The sequence below is a fragment of the Bos taurus genome, chromosome 27, assembly GCF_002263795.3.
Source record: "Bos taurus isolate L1 Dominette 01449 registration number 42190680 breed Hereford chromosome 27, ARS-UCD2.0, whole genome shotgun sequence".
NCBI lineage: Eukaryota > Metazoa > Chordata > Mammalia > Artiodactyla > Bovidae > Bos > Bos taurus.
The window spans coordinates 3,186,674-3,202,744 of record NC_037354.1 but is presented as its reverse complement, the minus strand read 5'-3'; the positions used below and the strand labels follow the sequence as shown (position 1 = coordinate 3,202,744).

The window sequence follows — 16,071 nt, the reverse complement described above, 5'->3', positions numbered from 1 at the left end:
ACTGAGACAGTGCCCTCTGATTGAGCGGTGACTACTGCTTGGTTTGCCTAAGATAGTCCTGGTGTTAGCACTGGAGGTCCCCTGTCCTGGGAAACCACTATCTTTGGCCAACACAGCAATATTTGGACCCCTTGTAGGGGTGAGAGATTAAACGACATGAGAATGTTGAGAGCATGGTCGAGATCAAGGAAACAGCCAGGACTTTGATCCTGAGCAACCACAGGGTGAGTGAAGAGCAATGCAGAAGCCAGTATGGCTGGAGTGTAGTGGACAGTGGCATGGTTGTGGGAGAAAAGATCAGAGGGGATGGATGCTGAGGGATTCTGGGGCCCTGTGGGCCATTATACAGAGCCGTATGGGAAGACATCAGATGGTTTTGGTGAGAGAAGCAGTGTCATTGCATTTTGAATTTAAGAGACTCACTCTGCTACTCTTTTGAGCCAAGAATGTGTGGTGGGAAGGGTGGAATGGGGAAACCTGTTTGGAAACCACTCCAGTCTTCAAGGAGAGAGATGATGCAATTTTGAGAGGTAGTAGGAGCAGTGGGGCTTCCCTCGTGGCTCAGATGGTAGAGAATCCACCTGCCAATGCAGGAGATGTGGGTTTGATCTTTGGGTCAGGAAGATCCCCTGGAGAACGGAATGGCTACCCACTCCAGTATTCTTGCCTGGAGAATTCCATGGACAGAAGAGCCTGGAGGGCTACAGTCCATGGGGTTGCAAAGAGTCAGACTTGACTGACTGACTCATCACTTTCACAACACAAGCAGCAGTGGAGGTTGCAAGATGCATTTGGATTCAGAATACAGATTAGAAAGGTCAGCTTTCCAAGGAGACTTCTCTGAGGACTTCATGGTTACCAGATTCCCTCCTGCCTCTGGCTCAGGGCATTTTTTATCCTCTCATTCTGATTATTTAGCATTACATTAAAAAAAAAAGAAGCTTATAGACATCATTTTTTAGACCAGTTTTAAGATTATAGAAAACTCGAGCAGGAAATAGCATTCCTGTATATGAGTTCTTCTGTCCCCCTGCAAAGTCTTTCCTATTATTAATATCTTACAATAGTATGGTACTTTGATTACAACTGATGAAATAATAGCAATGTATTTTGACAAATGTGTAATGCCATTTACCCACCACTGCAGTGTTGTGTAGAATGGGCCCACTGCCTTTACAATCTCTTGTGCTCCAGCTGTTCATTTCTCTCTCCATCCTAACCCCTAGATGAACCCTGATCTTTTTACTGTCTATAGTTGTACCTTTTCAGAATGTCATATAGTTGAAGCTATACAACATGTAGGTGCCTCTCTCTTCACAGTATGCATTAAGGCTATTGTGTCTCTTCATAACTTGGCAGTTCATTTCCTTATATTTCTGAATGATGTTTGTTATTTAGTCACTGAGTCATGTCCAACTCTTTGCGACTCCATCTTAGTTCAGCCCACCAGGCTCTTCTGTCCATGAGATTTGTACAGGCAAGAATACTGGCGTGGGTTACCATTTCCTTCTTCAGTCTATTTCTGAATAATATCCCATTATATATGCAACAGAAATGGCAACCCATTTCAGTATTCTTGTCTGGAGAATCCCATGGAAAGAGGAACCTGGTAGGCAAAGTCCATGGGGCCCCAAAGAGTCAGACATGACTGAGCAACTCACACTTTGACTTTCAAGCTATTGAAGGATGTTTTGGTTGCTTTCAGTTTTCATCAATTATGAATAAAGCTGTTAGAAGAAGCAAAAAATCAAGCAAAAGAATATAGCTTAAAGAAGTTGCCAGTAGAATTTTATGACACAGTGGTTGCAGAACATGAGAGAAACAGGAGAGTCATGCACGATGCCAGTTTTTTCTAAGCCACTGGAAGAATGGGCTTCCCACTTATTGAAATAGAGAAGGCTGTGGAATTTGACTTGGAAAAATAAAGTTTAAGAATATTATCTGAGCAAAACCAATACAATATTGTAAAGTTAAAAAATAAAATTAAATTAAAAAAAAGAATATTATCTGGGAACTAGTATCTGGACTGCTATTTAGACATCCATTTGGATATGCCAAGTTGGCAGTTGGATACATAAAAGTGAAATTCAAGAAAGATCTGAAATCAACCTTCAAGCTAGAGAACTGTCAACATATGTACACTATTTAAATCTGTAGAACTGAGCCTAGATGAGACTGCTGCTGAGTCACTTCAGTCGTGTCCGACTCTGTGCGACCCCATAGACGGCAGCCCACCAGGATGCCCTGTCCCTGGGATTCTCCAGGCAAGAACACTGGAGTGGGTTGCCATTTCCTTCTCCAATGCATGAGAGTGAAAAGTGAAAGTGAAGTCGCTCAGTCGTGTCCGACTCTCAGCGACCCCATGGACTGCAGCCTTCCAGGCTCCTCCATCCATGGGATTTTCCAGGCAAGAGTACTGGAGTGGAGTGCCATTGCCTTCTCCAAGGACTGAAAGATGAAATCAAAATAATGAGGGGACCGAGAAAGCATGCCCTTAAGGTTAGAGGCAGCCATGGCTGTGGTATATAAGGAACTAGTGAGCAAAATCATATGTACACATTTTATCATTTTTTGATGCTATCTGTACCTATGTAAGATGTAATCATTGGTGGAAAGTGGAGGGGGGGTACACAGGATTAGTCTGTACTATGGTTGCAACTTCTTGTGAATTTGCAATTATTTCAAGATATAAGAATTTTACAAGTCTATTGACAAAAAAGTACTTCACGGAAGATGACGTGGATAACTGTGGGATGTTGTTGAGAGTTTTTATGAGATGAGAACTGAGAACTGACCCTTGGATTTGTTGCTGTGGCTGACGTGAGACGAGCGGTTCTTGTGGACCAATGAGGACAGAATCCTGACTCAGGTGGATTCAGTTGAGGATGGGAAAAAACTAAAGATTGCAATTATAGACATTTTTAAGGTGTGTTTCTGGAAAGGGATTTTTATAAATAAAGCTAAAGGTAGATATGGAGTCTGGAAATAGATGTGGAAACAAAAGTTCAGTTCAGTCACTCAGTCGTGTCCGACTCTTTGCAACCTCACGGACCATAGCACGCCAGGCCTCCCTGTCCACCACCAACTCCCAGAGTTTATCCAAACTCATGTCCATCAAGTTGCTGATCCCATTCAGCCATCTCATCCTCTGTCATCCCCTTCTCCTCCTGCCCTCAATCTTTCCCAGCATCAGGGTCTTTTCTAATGAGTCAGCTCTTCGCATCAGGTGGCCAAAGTATTGGAGTTTGAGCTTCAATACCAGTCCTTCCAATGAACACCCGGGACTGATCTCCTTTAGGATGGACTGGTTGGACCTCCTTGCAGTCCAAGGGACTCTCAAGAGTCTTCTCCAACACCACAGTTCAAAACCATCAATTCTTCAGGGCTCAGCTTTCTTTCTAGTACAACTCTCACATCCATACATGACCACTGGAAAAACCATAGCCTTGGCTAGATGGACCTTTGTTGGCAAAGTAATGTCTCTGCTTTTTAATATGCTCTTTAGGTTAGTCATAACTTTCCTTCCAAGGAGTATGTATCTTTTAAAAGAGTTACTTAAACAAAAGAGTTACCTAAAAAAAAATGATAACTTTTTTTGAATGGGATGTATTATAACATGTTTTTATGGGGCTTCCCAGGTGGTGCTAGTGGTAAAGAATCCACCTGCAGTGCAGGAGAACAGGAGATATGGGTCTGATCCCTCAGTCAGGAAAATCCCCTGGAGAAGGAAATGGCAACCCTCTACAGCATTCTTCCCTGGTGAATCCCATGTACAGAGGAACCTGGCAGGCTACAGTCCATGGGGCTGCAAAGAGTTGGACATGGCTTAGTGACTAAGCTATGTATGCTGAGAGCAGCTCTCCAATCAAAAGAGTAAATGATCATTTGTTGAGGGATTTGGCTTAGATCAGAGCAACAGCACAGGTATAGGTGTAAACTGTAGGCTGAGCATTTACCTGTCCTCCAGGGAGGACATTTTGTGGGCAGAAATGCAAATAGGTGATCATACATGGTGTCAATAGGTCATAAAATTTCTCTTTCAATCGCTTCTATTTTCTTAGGGAAATAGGAAACAAAATCACGTTAAGGATGCAGCAGGAGATGCTGGCAGGAGGAGGAAGAGGGTACAAAATGGCCCTTCCTCCCAACAGAAGACTGTTCCTCCCAGTGGAGAATGGATGTGGGGAACAGAGCAGGGATGTCATCATTAAAAGCCGGGTCGGATGTGGTTGGCCCATCACTGCATGTCTATTTGGGTTTTTTCTGCAGCCACATTTACCTTGGGAGTCCATATGGATTTGGTCCAATTTGAATCTAAGGTGCGGACAGCAGCATGATGGCAAACACAAGGGAGTGATTGAAATGAAGGCCGAAAAACCTGAGGATGGCAGGGGGAGACATGGAGACAAGAGGGCATGAGGGAAGGAAGTGAGAAAGTGGAAAGATCGGGGAGTGTTGGCTCATCGGGGTCCAAGAGTGATTGGAGTGAAGGTATTTGAGGACGTGACCTGGAAATGTAGAGAGTGGAGGTCTGAAATTGGGGCAGCCCCCTTTGCTGCTGGAAAATGATCATGTATTGCTTTTGAGGAGGTGGAAGATGAAGGTGGGGATGAAGGCCTGCCTTGGAACTGGGTTGCTGGAAGAGGGACAAGGGAACCAAGAGGCCAGTGTTCAGAAGATAGTCTAGCTTGATACTGAACTCAGTGAGAAGCAAGTCAGATGTAGCGTTGGAGACACTGAAAGTGAACCAGAAGTAAAAATCTGCAAGGACTGGTGAAGCTGCCCCAGGGATTGTGTCGATGACTCCAAGGAAGAAGGTGCTAGATTCTGAGGATGAGAGACTCCCAACTGGAGCACTTCAGGGAGGAAAGAACAAAAGTGGTCCGCAATGAAGTGCATGTCTGTGAGCATGTAGTCCAGGACAGTGGCATTCAGGACGTGGTTACAAAACTCAGACCTTAGGGAGGATTTCATGATGCAGCATCCTGAAAAGACATCTGGTTTCCATGAGTGTAAAGAAGTGGGGGTTGTACCCCAGAAGTGGTTGAGATGTGGGAAATTTTGCTGATAGGAGCTTGGGCGAGAGGAAGGAACCATTCACATGAGCTGTGTTAATCTTTGAGGGGAGGTGGGGTGACCTCAAACCAGTACTTCTCACAGTGTCTTCAGTACCCAAGGATGAAGGATGGAAGGGAACGGTCCATCAATGGTCTCACGTATAACACAGGTGATGAGGCTGCAGAAACAGTAGCATTAGATCTGGGACCCATTCATTCCAGCCCTCCAGAGGAGTGGAATCCTCGGGAAGGGGGCTGCCTTCCGACCACCGGACTCTGTGACCCTCTTGTCCCCTTGTGGCAGCTGCTAAACTCCTGGTGAAAGTGGTGTGTAGATCTTGGAGAACAGTCTTACTCAAAGCAGTGGTAAAAATGATCAAAAGAAGTAAATAACCTGTCATTAAGTGATGACTTCCCCGGGTCGGGAAGATCCCCTGGAAAAGGAAATGGCAACCCACTCCAGTACTCTTGCCTAGAAAATTCCACAGATGGAGGAGCCTGGTGGGCTACAGTCCATGAGGTCACAAAGAATTGGACATGACTGAGAATTTTTTTTTTTTTTTTAAGCAATGACTGCATGCTAAGTTGGAGAAAATACAAATAGCCATTTTTATGGATCATTAGTATTTGCCTGCAATATTTTGAGCACTTTACAGTTATTGATCTATTTAACCTTCACAACCACTCTACAAATTGTTGTTGTTGTTCAGTCATGAAGTCATGTCCAACTCTTTGCAACCCCATGGACTGCAGCACACCAGGCTTCCCTGTCCTTCACTGTCTCCTATAGTTTTTTCAAACTCTTGTCCACTGAGTCAATTTTGCCATCCAACCACCTCATCCTCTGTTGCTTCTTTTCCCTTCTGCCCTCAATGTTTCCCAGCATCAGACTCTTTCTAGTGAATTGACTCTTTGCATCAGGTGGCCAAAGTATTGGAGCTTCAGCTTCAGCATTGGTCCTTCCAATGAATATTCAGGACTGATCTCCTTTAGGATTTACTTCTCTGATCTCCTTGCAGTCCAAGGGACTCTCAAGAATCTTCTCCAACACCACAGTTCAAAAGTATCAGTTATTCAGCAATCAACCTTCTTTATGGCCCAACTCTCACATCCATACTACTGGAAGAAACATGCCTTTGATTGTGTGACATCCTTACTATCTTTATTTATAAATAGCCACACTGAGGCCCAGAGAAGAGAACTTGTTATATAAGGGGGCAAAAACTCAGATTCCAATCCAGGCAGCCAACTTGAAAGCTTGCACTGGTACCAGTATCCTATACAGCCTTAAGGAAGGCATGTTAGAAAACATTGCCTAGTATTAGCAAATGAACGTTTTAAATGTGTGTGCACATCTTTCTTCTTTGCTGAATATTTTTCTATACAATTTTTAAAATTGAGAAGAAATTATGTGCCGAGGTCCAGCCCTGGCTGATCCAGGGCGTTCGAAGTGAGGACGGCGTCTGCGAGGATCAGGATACAATAGCTTCAATTAGATATTAATTAGAGATGTAAAGAGTAATAGAATGAGGATAGCTCAGTAGGAAAATTCAGTGGAGAAAAGAGGCTGAGTAGCTTGGTTTACGTGGGAGACCCATAAAACTTCAAGACAAGAAGTTTGTACCACTTACGTAGGCCGCAGGCGTCCTTCCGTTCTCCCGAAGGAGAGGAGACACTGAGGCCTCCCCGGTCGGATCTTAGAAGCCCAGGCAAAATTAGTAAGCTTGGTGGGTTCCACACTCCAGATGGAGACTCAGCCAGAGTTTGAGAGAGAGAGCGACATGGGGAGACCAGTATTTCGAGAAACTGATCCCAATTCTTTATTTTCCATGGTCTACTTTTATACACTGAGATGTTATGCAAAAGTCACACGGGGTCAGCAGTCCTGACTTTTATCAAAGTCAGGTGCTTCATACAAATGTATACAGAGGTCTTAGGGGTGTTACATCATCTTCTGGCCAGGGGGCCTGCTGACAATTTATGACCCTCTCCTTGTGACAGCAGTCAGTCAACCAGGACACTTATTTCTCCAGGGGTGATTATTCTTAAAAAAGACTCCACCTTCCGAAGGTACCAGATAAAGTTACATTCCTATAGGGTGAGGGTGTAGTGGGTTTTAATTAAGGAAAGAATTTACTTAGCCTAAGGTCTAACGTGATTAATATCAAAGGTTAATACTTATTTCTTCTATATATCCATTAATGTGTGTAAGGGCAGGGAATGTGGAGACTTAGCAACAAACATTGGCTCAACAAATGAAAAACCCTTCACCAATACAATTTCTAATCAGCCCACTATACTTATACTAATGGTTTTCTAACTTTTCTAAGGAACCTGTTTTTAGAAGGTTTAGAGCATCTCGTGCCTCTCATGGTTGGGAGGCTGTAAGCAATCACATGTGGCCGGACAAGCCTGTCAGGCAGGCTAGAGAACCATCAGAGGAGTTTGTAGGTTAAAACACTCTTGTCACGCCCAGGAGTTTTTATTAACTGGAGCTCTAAGTTAACTCCTTCTCCAAAAAAGGTGGTGGGGGACAGCCCCCCATAAGGTCAGAGATGTAGGTGAAAGCACAAAATAGTAAAGTAGGCAGGCTCTGGTTATGGGGGTAGATGCTCGAGGATTTCCAGGGGGACTCCTGAGGCTCGATCCCGCCTTTGCGTATGTCGAGCCTCCTTCCTCATGACCTTTGCCATGGGTGGAGGTCCTCACGCCGGCTCCCAACAATTATGCAGGGTATACTCTGCATTTTATAAATTTAATATTGTGAGTCAGGGGTTTGCTGAAGCAGTGTGACAGATGCTTGGTAACCACCACATGGTTTGGTTGCATTGTAATTTATTTAACGATTTATCTGTTGTTAAACATTTAGTTGGTTTCTATTTTTCTTTATGATAAATATGGCAAAGTATGTCTCTAAATAATGTTTTATTCTGTATTTTGAATCATGCCATAAAGTTAAATTCCTAACAACACTGATACCCAAGCAAAGCTTATAATACTTTTACAGTTTGGGTTGAAACTTTTTAAAAGTTGTGAAATTCCTTAGGGGACATAGTGCACTCTGATTTCTGCTTACAGTTAGAATTATCTTCCCCACTTACAGAAATCAGTACATTCAAACACATCTTTTATTAAAAACCTTATCTTCTTCTTGGATTAACTTGATGGCATTCAAACTCTTTTAAGCTGTGGATTTTTTTTTTTTTCCAAATGCAAGATTTTGTGAAAACTCAATATAGGAAACGGATTTAAAGAAATAATTGCTCTGATAGTTGCTGCAGGATTAGACTCCTTGACTCCATTTTTCCACTTGTGCCCTCTGACCCCTTCATGTGGCTGTCCCAGGAGCATAGGTTTTACTATATGGAGTGAAGGGACTCAATATTGATATTCAGCATCTTATTAGGAAACATTTTGGGTGCTAATTTTTATAGTCAAGTATTTACCTGGCAGTTTCAAACCTAACTTCATTTTCTTTCTGCATAAAGTATTAAAAAAAAAAAAAGTGTGTGTGGGGATATGATGTAATTGTAAATAACACTTACTTAAGTAGATACCCTCCCCCAATTTTTCAGCTTCTAGACAAAAAAAAAAAAAAATTTCTCTGTATTTAGCAGAATTAATATTAAGGTAAATTTTTTGGTACATTTGTTCTACTATTAAAATCCAGGGATAAAAAAAAGAAACTTACATTATATTGATATAAAACTATAATATACAAATATTGGCCAGAATTATCTAGTTTATTTTAATAGTTATTTTTTAATAGTTTACTTTTTTAATTTAAATTTATTTATTTTAACTAGAGGCTAATTATTTTACAATATTGTATTGGTTTTGCCATATATCAACATGAATCTGCCCCAGGTGTATGTGATTTCTAAGTTTACATTAAATGTTTATGGAGCTTGAAATAACTCTTCAGTTTCCAAGAAGCTTGTCCATAATCCCCATTTCTTAATGTTTTACTTTGATTATTATGCTTTGTCTGCCTGCCTTGACTTTATTTCTTCTTGAAATTTCCCTGCTGCTCTGCTGATAAAAAGAACATTTCTGGACTTGTGGCTCAGCTATTTGCTGAAAACAAACAGAGCTAAACAAACACTCAACTGAACCCCTTCTGTGTTGCTACCACAATGAAACTTTCTTCTTACAAGCTTGCTGCAGTTTTTAATAAAATATTATATTTTTTAGAACTTTATATTTGAAAATACCTCATAGTACTATAACTAAATTAGCTTACTTTCCTGCTTTTACTCTTTGAAATGATAAAGTTGGATGTTATCCTAAGCCCATAGGTATATTATTATAGGCCCATTCCTCCTACTGAAGATGGCTGAGTGGAGGGTCCGTGTAACTGATTCAAGTACAGGAAATGTTGATTCCTGTGCATGAGGAAGGAAGAGAGGGGACTTTGCTGAGTTCCAGACCACCTATGAGGCCCAGGCGAATCCCTGAGCACAGCCAGGCTCATAAAACTTGTCGCCCAATGCTTTGTCCTGAGCAAAGGGCTAAGAAATGGGGCACAGCAGGCTGAGGAGACAGGGAGCAAGACAAGGTGGATGAGAGAGGGCAGGATGTTGAACCCAGGAAGGGGCCAAGGGACAGACATGGAGGCCCTGGATGTGGGGTATCGGACAGGACGATTAGTGCCGAGTCCCTGGGGCTGGGACAACACAATTGTCACATATGGACTCCAGGGTCCCCAGCAGGCCACAAAATCTTTGGATACTCAGTTCAGTTCAGTTGCTCAGTTGCATCCAGCTCTGGGATCCCATGGACTGTAGCACACCAGGCCTCCCCGTCCATCACCAACGCATGTAGTTCACTCAAACTCATGTCCATTGAGTCGGTGATGCCATCCAGCCATCTCATCCTCTGTTGTTCCCTTCTCCTCACATCTTCAATCTTTCCCAGCATCAGGGTCTTTTCAAATGAGTCAGCTCTTCGCATCAGGTGGCCAAAGTATTGGAGTTTCAGCTTCAACATCAGTCCTTCCAATGAATATTCAGGACTGATTTCCTTTAGAATGGACTGGTTGGATCTCCTTGCAGTCCAAGGGACTCTCAAGAGTCTTCTCCAATGCCAAAGTTAAAAAGCATCAATTCCTTGGTGCTCAGCTTTCTTTATAGTCCAACTCTCACATCCATACATGACTACTGGAAAAACCATATCTTTGACTAGATGGACTTTTGTTGGCAAAGTAATGTCTCTGCTTTTTAATATGCTATCTAGGTTGGTCATAACTTTCCTTCCAAGGAGTAAGCGTCTTTTAATTTCATGGCTGCAATCACCATCTGCAGTGATTTTGGAGCCCCCCAAAAACAAAGTCAGCCACTGTTTCCACTGTTTCCCCACCTATTTGCCATGAAGTGATGGGACCGGATGCCATGATCTTAGTTTTCTGAATGTTGAGCTTTAAGCCAACTTTTTCATTCTCCTCTTTCACTTTCATCAAGAGGCTCTTTAATTCTTCTTCACTTTCTGCCATAAGGGTGATGTCATCTGCATATCTGAGGTTATTGATATTTCTCCTGGCAGCCTTGATTCCAGCTTGTGCTTCTTCCAGCCCAAAGTTTCTCATGAGGTACTCTGCATATAAGTTAAATAAGCAGGGTGACAATATACAGCCTTGACATACTCCTTTTCCTATTTGGAACCAGTCTGTTGTTCCATGTCCAGTTCTAACTGTTGCTTCCTGACCTGCCTATAGGTTTCTCAAGAGGCAGGTCAGGTGGTCTGATATTCCTGTCTCTTTTTCCACAGTTTATTGTGAGCCACACAGTCAAAGGCTTTGGCATAGTCCATAAAGCAGAAGAAGATCCTTTTCTGGAAGTCTGGAACTTTTCTTGGTTACTCAAGCCCCTTATAAAAAATGGCATAGTAATATATGTATGTAAACTCCACACACATCTTCTCATATAATTTAAATTATTTGTAGAATATTTGTAATACCTAATACAATGAAAATGCTATGTAAATAGTTGTCAGCATGCAACAAACTTAAGTTTTACTGTTTGGAACTTTCTAGGAATATTTTTTGTATGTTTTCCATCTGCTGTTGGTAGAATTTATGGATGCAAGAGCAAACTCATTAGGAATGAGCAGGATGCTGAGAAAGTTTGAGGGCAGGAGGAGAAGGGGGCTACAGAGGATGAAATGGTTGGATGGCATCATCAACTCAATAGACATGAGTCTGAGCAAACTCCGGGAGATGGTGAAGGACAGGGAAGCCTTGCATGCTACAGTCCATGGGGTCACAAAAAGTCAGACATAACTGAGTGACTGAACAACAACAAAATGGATATAGAGTCTGCAGACACAGACAGCCTAGGGTATACTCTTTGCTAGGATTATGTGATAGGAAAGAAGGGAGGGAGAGTGGAAGGGAGAAATGAGAGAAAAAAATGGGAAGAAAGAGTGGAAGGAACAGTAGTTACAGTGTCTTCAAAAAAATGTTGTCTTACAAATATTTGGCTGCCCTATATATACAGTTTACTATATACATAACATTTTGTATTAGATGATTATATAAATTGAATAACTTCTATTTTTTTACTATGTGGAAAAATTTACAAGATCCATTTCTCTTCAGAAGAGTATTTATTCCAATGCTAATTTGTATCCTCAGTGTTTTATATTTTACCTTACTGATCCTTTCCTTGTCACTTTTCCTTGATTATCCATTTTAAGTTTTCATGTAGCTGTTTCCTACTCAGAATCATTTTATGATATTGGCGCCTCTCTGTTTTCATCTTATTCAAGGACTTCTCTGAAATTCAAAGCCAAGTGCACATTCCAAACTCTATCTGATGTAAAGATTAGGGTGGATACTTCTTTTAAGATCACTGTGTTTTCACAGCCAGCTCACAGAAAATGAAGCAAAGATGGCTAGGTACTTTTAAGACTCAAAATGTTGCCAACTTGTTTCTGTCTTCCTTTGAGAATAAGGTTGAGCCACCTGTGAACGTCAGGTGTATAATAACTGCACATCACAGATCTTAGAAAAGACATAATTTCACTTCTTTTTTTAGTGGTAGTTCAGTTCACAAGGCAATATAATTGGTATACTGTTACATCTTTCCATAGAACTAAACTAACAAATCAGAAGAAAGAAACCCTCTTTCCGATTGTGTGTCACGATTTTGGATTCAGAAAATATTTGCCACCCATGAAAAGTGGTGCTTGATGGAGGTACTTGTGTCTGAAGCCACTTTTAAATGTGCTTTCTCTCTTCTGCCCCTTGCAGCCGAGGGGGCCTGCGGAGGAACCTTGCGGGGAACGAGCAGCAGCATCTCCAGCCCCCACTTCCCTTCTGAGTATGAGAACAATGCCGACTGCACGTGGACCATCCTCGCAGAGCCCGGGGACACCATCGCACTGGTCTTCACTGATTTCCAGCTCGAAGAAGGATACGACTTCTTAGAGATCAGCGGGACAGAAGCACCGTCCATATGGTGAGTGCTGGACGAGAGACATCTTTCTTGCCCTGCTCTTCTGGCTGCTACAATGTAACCTATAGGGTGAATGATTTGTCAGAGCTTCTGGGATGTTTCTTGCTGGTTTTGGAGCTAGAGAAGTTGTCTGGTCCTGGACACTGGAATTTGCCTCAGTTTGGGCTCCTATGAAGCTACACAGGAGAGGCAGCTAAGTGAGCTGAGCTAGTTTTGGATTTGGTCTGGAGTTGATTCAGTGTCAACAGATATTTTTAGATGGTGGTGATTTTAAAATGTCGTGATACCAGTCATTTGTCGCCTGTGCTGTAAATATGTGATTATGTACATCTTTTCCTCTGTGGAGACCATGTGACTAACCTGTGCAGGTCACAAGAGAACCATAAATGCTCATCTGATGCATACATAATGCTGGTTATCTGATCAGTTCCCTGGCGTGAGTGCTGGTGGTGACAGGAGAAAACCCAATCAAATCCACTATAATAGCCTCTGGTTTATGGTGTTTCTTGCATGAGCAGACTTTGCTGTGTTCATAATACAACTGAAGAATAGATGTTTAAAGATGTAAAATATACATAAAATTAAGTCAATTGATATGAGTTGAACTGGATTTTTTTGGTCTTGTTTAATGTTTTAATTTCTTAGCATTTTAAGAACTGCAACTGCTACCTATTTCAGGTCTTCAACAAGGAAACTCCACTGTAAGTTCAAAATAAGTTGGAATGGAGGAAATATTGGCTCTTGATGCATTGGTGGAGGGGATGAAATGAGTGATTTTGAACATCTCTATGGGTTTAAGTTTGCATTTCAGTACAAAGACTGAAGGATAAAAATATCAAACCTGACAAATGTCATAAGTTAGACCACCTGTTTTTACACCAATTATCAACACTGAATTTTACTTTATTTTCCAAGACTCAACATTCAACGCAGAGAATTTGTATTTATAGACGGTTATTTCCTTTCATTAATTTTATTGTCCTTATGTTAAATGTTACTTCAATTAAGAGAAAAATAACCACTGCCTCTGTGATATTTGTTTTCCGCTTCATTCATCTGAGCAATACTTTTAGATTGAGCAGGGTTACCCTTTCGCTTATTTGATGTTATACAATTTAAGTTTTAAGACTCAAAGATTGATTATGTTATTATCTGTGTAGCTTCTTGTACCGTCAGAGCTCATGGAACCTGATACCAAACTGAAAGTTGGGTGTCCTGGATTCTGCTCCAAGTTCTGTCACAAATCATCACTGTGACCTTGAACAAATCATTTAACTGCTTATATAAAAAGAAGCTGTACTAAATGAGCTGTACTGTTTTAAATTAATTCATTCAACATCTACTGAGTGCCTTTCTCTGTCCATCAGTGTAAGAGGTTCAGTGATGCAACACTCTCCTGGATCTAAAATCACCTTGTTTTATTCAGAAAACCATTGCAATGCAAAAATATATGGTGACACATTCTTAGAAATTCAGCCATTCCTCGTTAAGGCCTTATTTGTGAGAGATTCCAGAGATCTCAGGCATTTCCTGCATGTGATGTCAGGTTGGGAGCGGGGAGAGGCAAAAGTGAGGCATATTGGATGACGGTTGTATTAATGGCATCCGTGGTCAAGGTTGGCTTTTGCCAAACAAACTTTGTTTATGCAAGAAAGGAAGCTCTACAGTGTGAGTGTCCATGTCCAAGTCTGAAAGAGAAACAGGGATGCTGAGCAGAGACACGGAGCACAGTGGTGCAGAGTCCTGCAGAAGTCCTCATGGCCCTCCACACAGTGTGAGCACCCTGAGCAGGCAGACCCCTCGGTCTCTTTTGTCTGCAGTAGGCAGACCGCAGGACTGACTGATCTCACTTGATGTGGTTTTGTCCGTTTCTTCTTTTCTCATCCCTGCTGGTTTCTCTCGCATCCTTTCCTCCTCTCTGTTTTATCTCCACCAGTCCTTTCCCCGACTCGGGTCCCCTCTTCCTTCAATATCAGACTCAGAAAAGTGTGTGTGGATGGGCTCTTGAATGTGCTAACATTGTGATCTGTCGGAAATGCCAGGTGGGGCTGCGGCCATGCGGGTGCCTGAAAACAACAGGGTACAGTCCTTATCATGTAGGGAATGTTGGAGGAATCGCCCCATGTCTTCCTGGTGCTTGGCTTCAGACTGAAATGGTTTCCAGCTCTCTGAACTCTTTCTCTTGGCGTTTGCCAGGACACCATATTCAACAGCAATCTAGCAGCAGTGGGTAGGACCCGAGCAGTTGTTGAAAAACCCTGGGTGGGACTTGTGCCCTGTGTGCCTTCCGGTCTAATAAACGGGGTTTCCTGTTGGTTCACTGTGGTTCCTCTCTTCTGATAGTCCTCATCAGACATGTATGGGGCTGTGTTGACAGTTACCTTCTCGAGATGACTTGCACCGTCCTGTAGGCATGCACAAAGCCCTGTGCACTCATTGTTGACATCCTTGCCCGTTTCTGATGAAGAGTCCGAGAGGCACAAAGGATGGGAGATGGCAAAGCTGAGGGAGCAGGTGAGGGGCGAGGCTGTGTCTGAAGGCCTCTGAACCCAAACCACATCTTCTTTTCACTCTAAGACTGTCCCCCAAGTGGAACAGTCCAGGTTTGAGCCTAATGGCCTGTTGGGGAAGTTCCCTTTCCTCTGTTTCAGGACTGACACTGGGGTTTGGATCCTAAAGCCTTGAGCAGACTACCACCTTAAGGGAGATGGGCTACTGGAGAAGCCTCTGAGCACACAAGTGCGTCAGTAGAGTCAGGGGCAGCAGAGCTTCTTGGGGTGACATTGAGTGTTTATCACAATTACAAAGAGGAATATCTTGACATGACCATAGGACCACTTTACAAGAGAATGGTCTTCAGTGGAGGCAGGAAAGGAAAACATGGTTTTCCGAAATCGCTACGGAAACATACGTGGGCACATTTACAATACAAAGCAGAGCCACTGGGTTACCTTTCCAGATTTATACAAACGCATAATAGAACTTATCTTCAAAAGACTATTATTTAACTGTAATTTTCGAGTGACAGCCTCTGCCATGTGTCAGACTCTAAATTGGTATATTTAAAAGATTTACCCATCCCCTAACTGCAAGAAAAATACTAAGTAGCCATGTAGGTGGGTGTACTTCATCTCGGGTGCAAGGTTACACGTCAATGACAGCAGGACCATGCTAATGGCTATGGGTGTAGAAAGAGTGCACATACACATATAATTTTCCAATAATCTATTTTTAAAAGACAGACTATACAAGCAAGGGCACTCTGAGAAGAAGCTACTTGGAAAATTGTTGAGAAGAATAATAGGATTAGCCTTATTTTCAATTCATTTGGAGTGAAGTTACCAACTCAGCTATGTTTTATGTAAGGGTTGCCATGGCTACAGCAGAGGCAGTCTAAAAGTGGTGGATGATGTAAAGTTCCAAAATTGTCCATATGTTAATCTTGGTGTGTTGGGGGGGAGGGGGGAGGGCAGAGAGGGGGGGCGGCATTCGCTTTAGCCTAAGCCACTCTGCTTCCATCAGATGAGGCTTGATTCATTTTGAACTGGTTAGATTCTAAG

At 42.3% G+C, this 16,071-nt stretch overlaps 1 protein-coding gene across 2 annotated transcripts in view; it reads left to right on the top strand.

Moving 5' to 3' along the window:
• Positions 1-16,071, top strand: part of CSMD1 (CUB and Sushi multiple domains 1) — a 2,064,317-nt gene that overhangs the window by 1,010,708 nt on the left and 1,037,538 nt on the right. For both annotated transcript variants that reach the window (XM_059882319.1, XM_024986326.2), the window contains exon 5: positions 12,307-12,514. In XM_059882319.1, the coding sequence (XP_059738302.1) occupies positions 12,307-12,514 (208 nt within the window). The remainder of the gene's footprint in view (positions 1-12,306; positions 12,515-16,071) is intronic.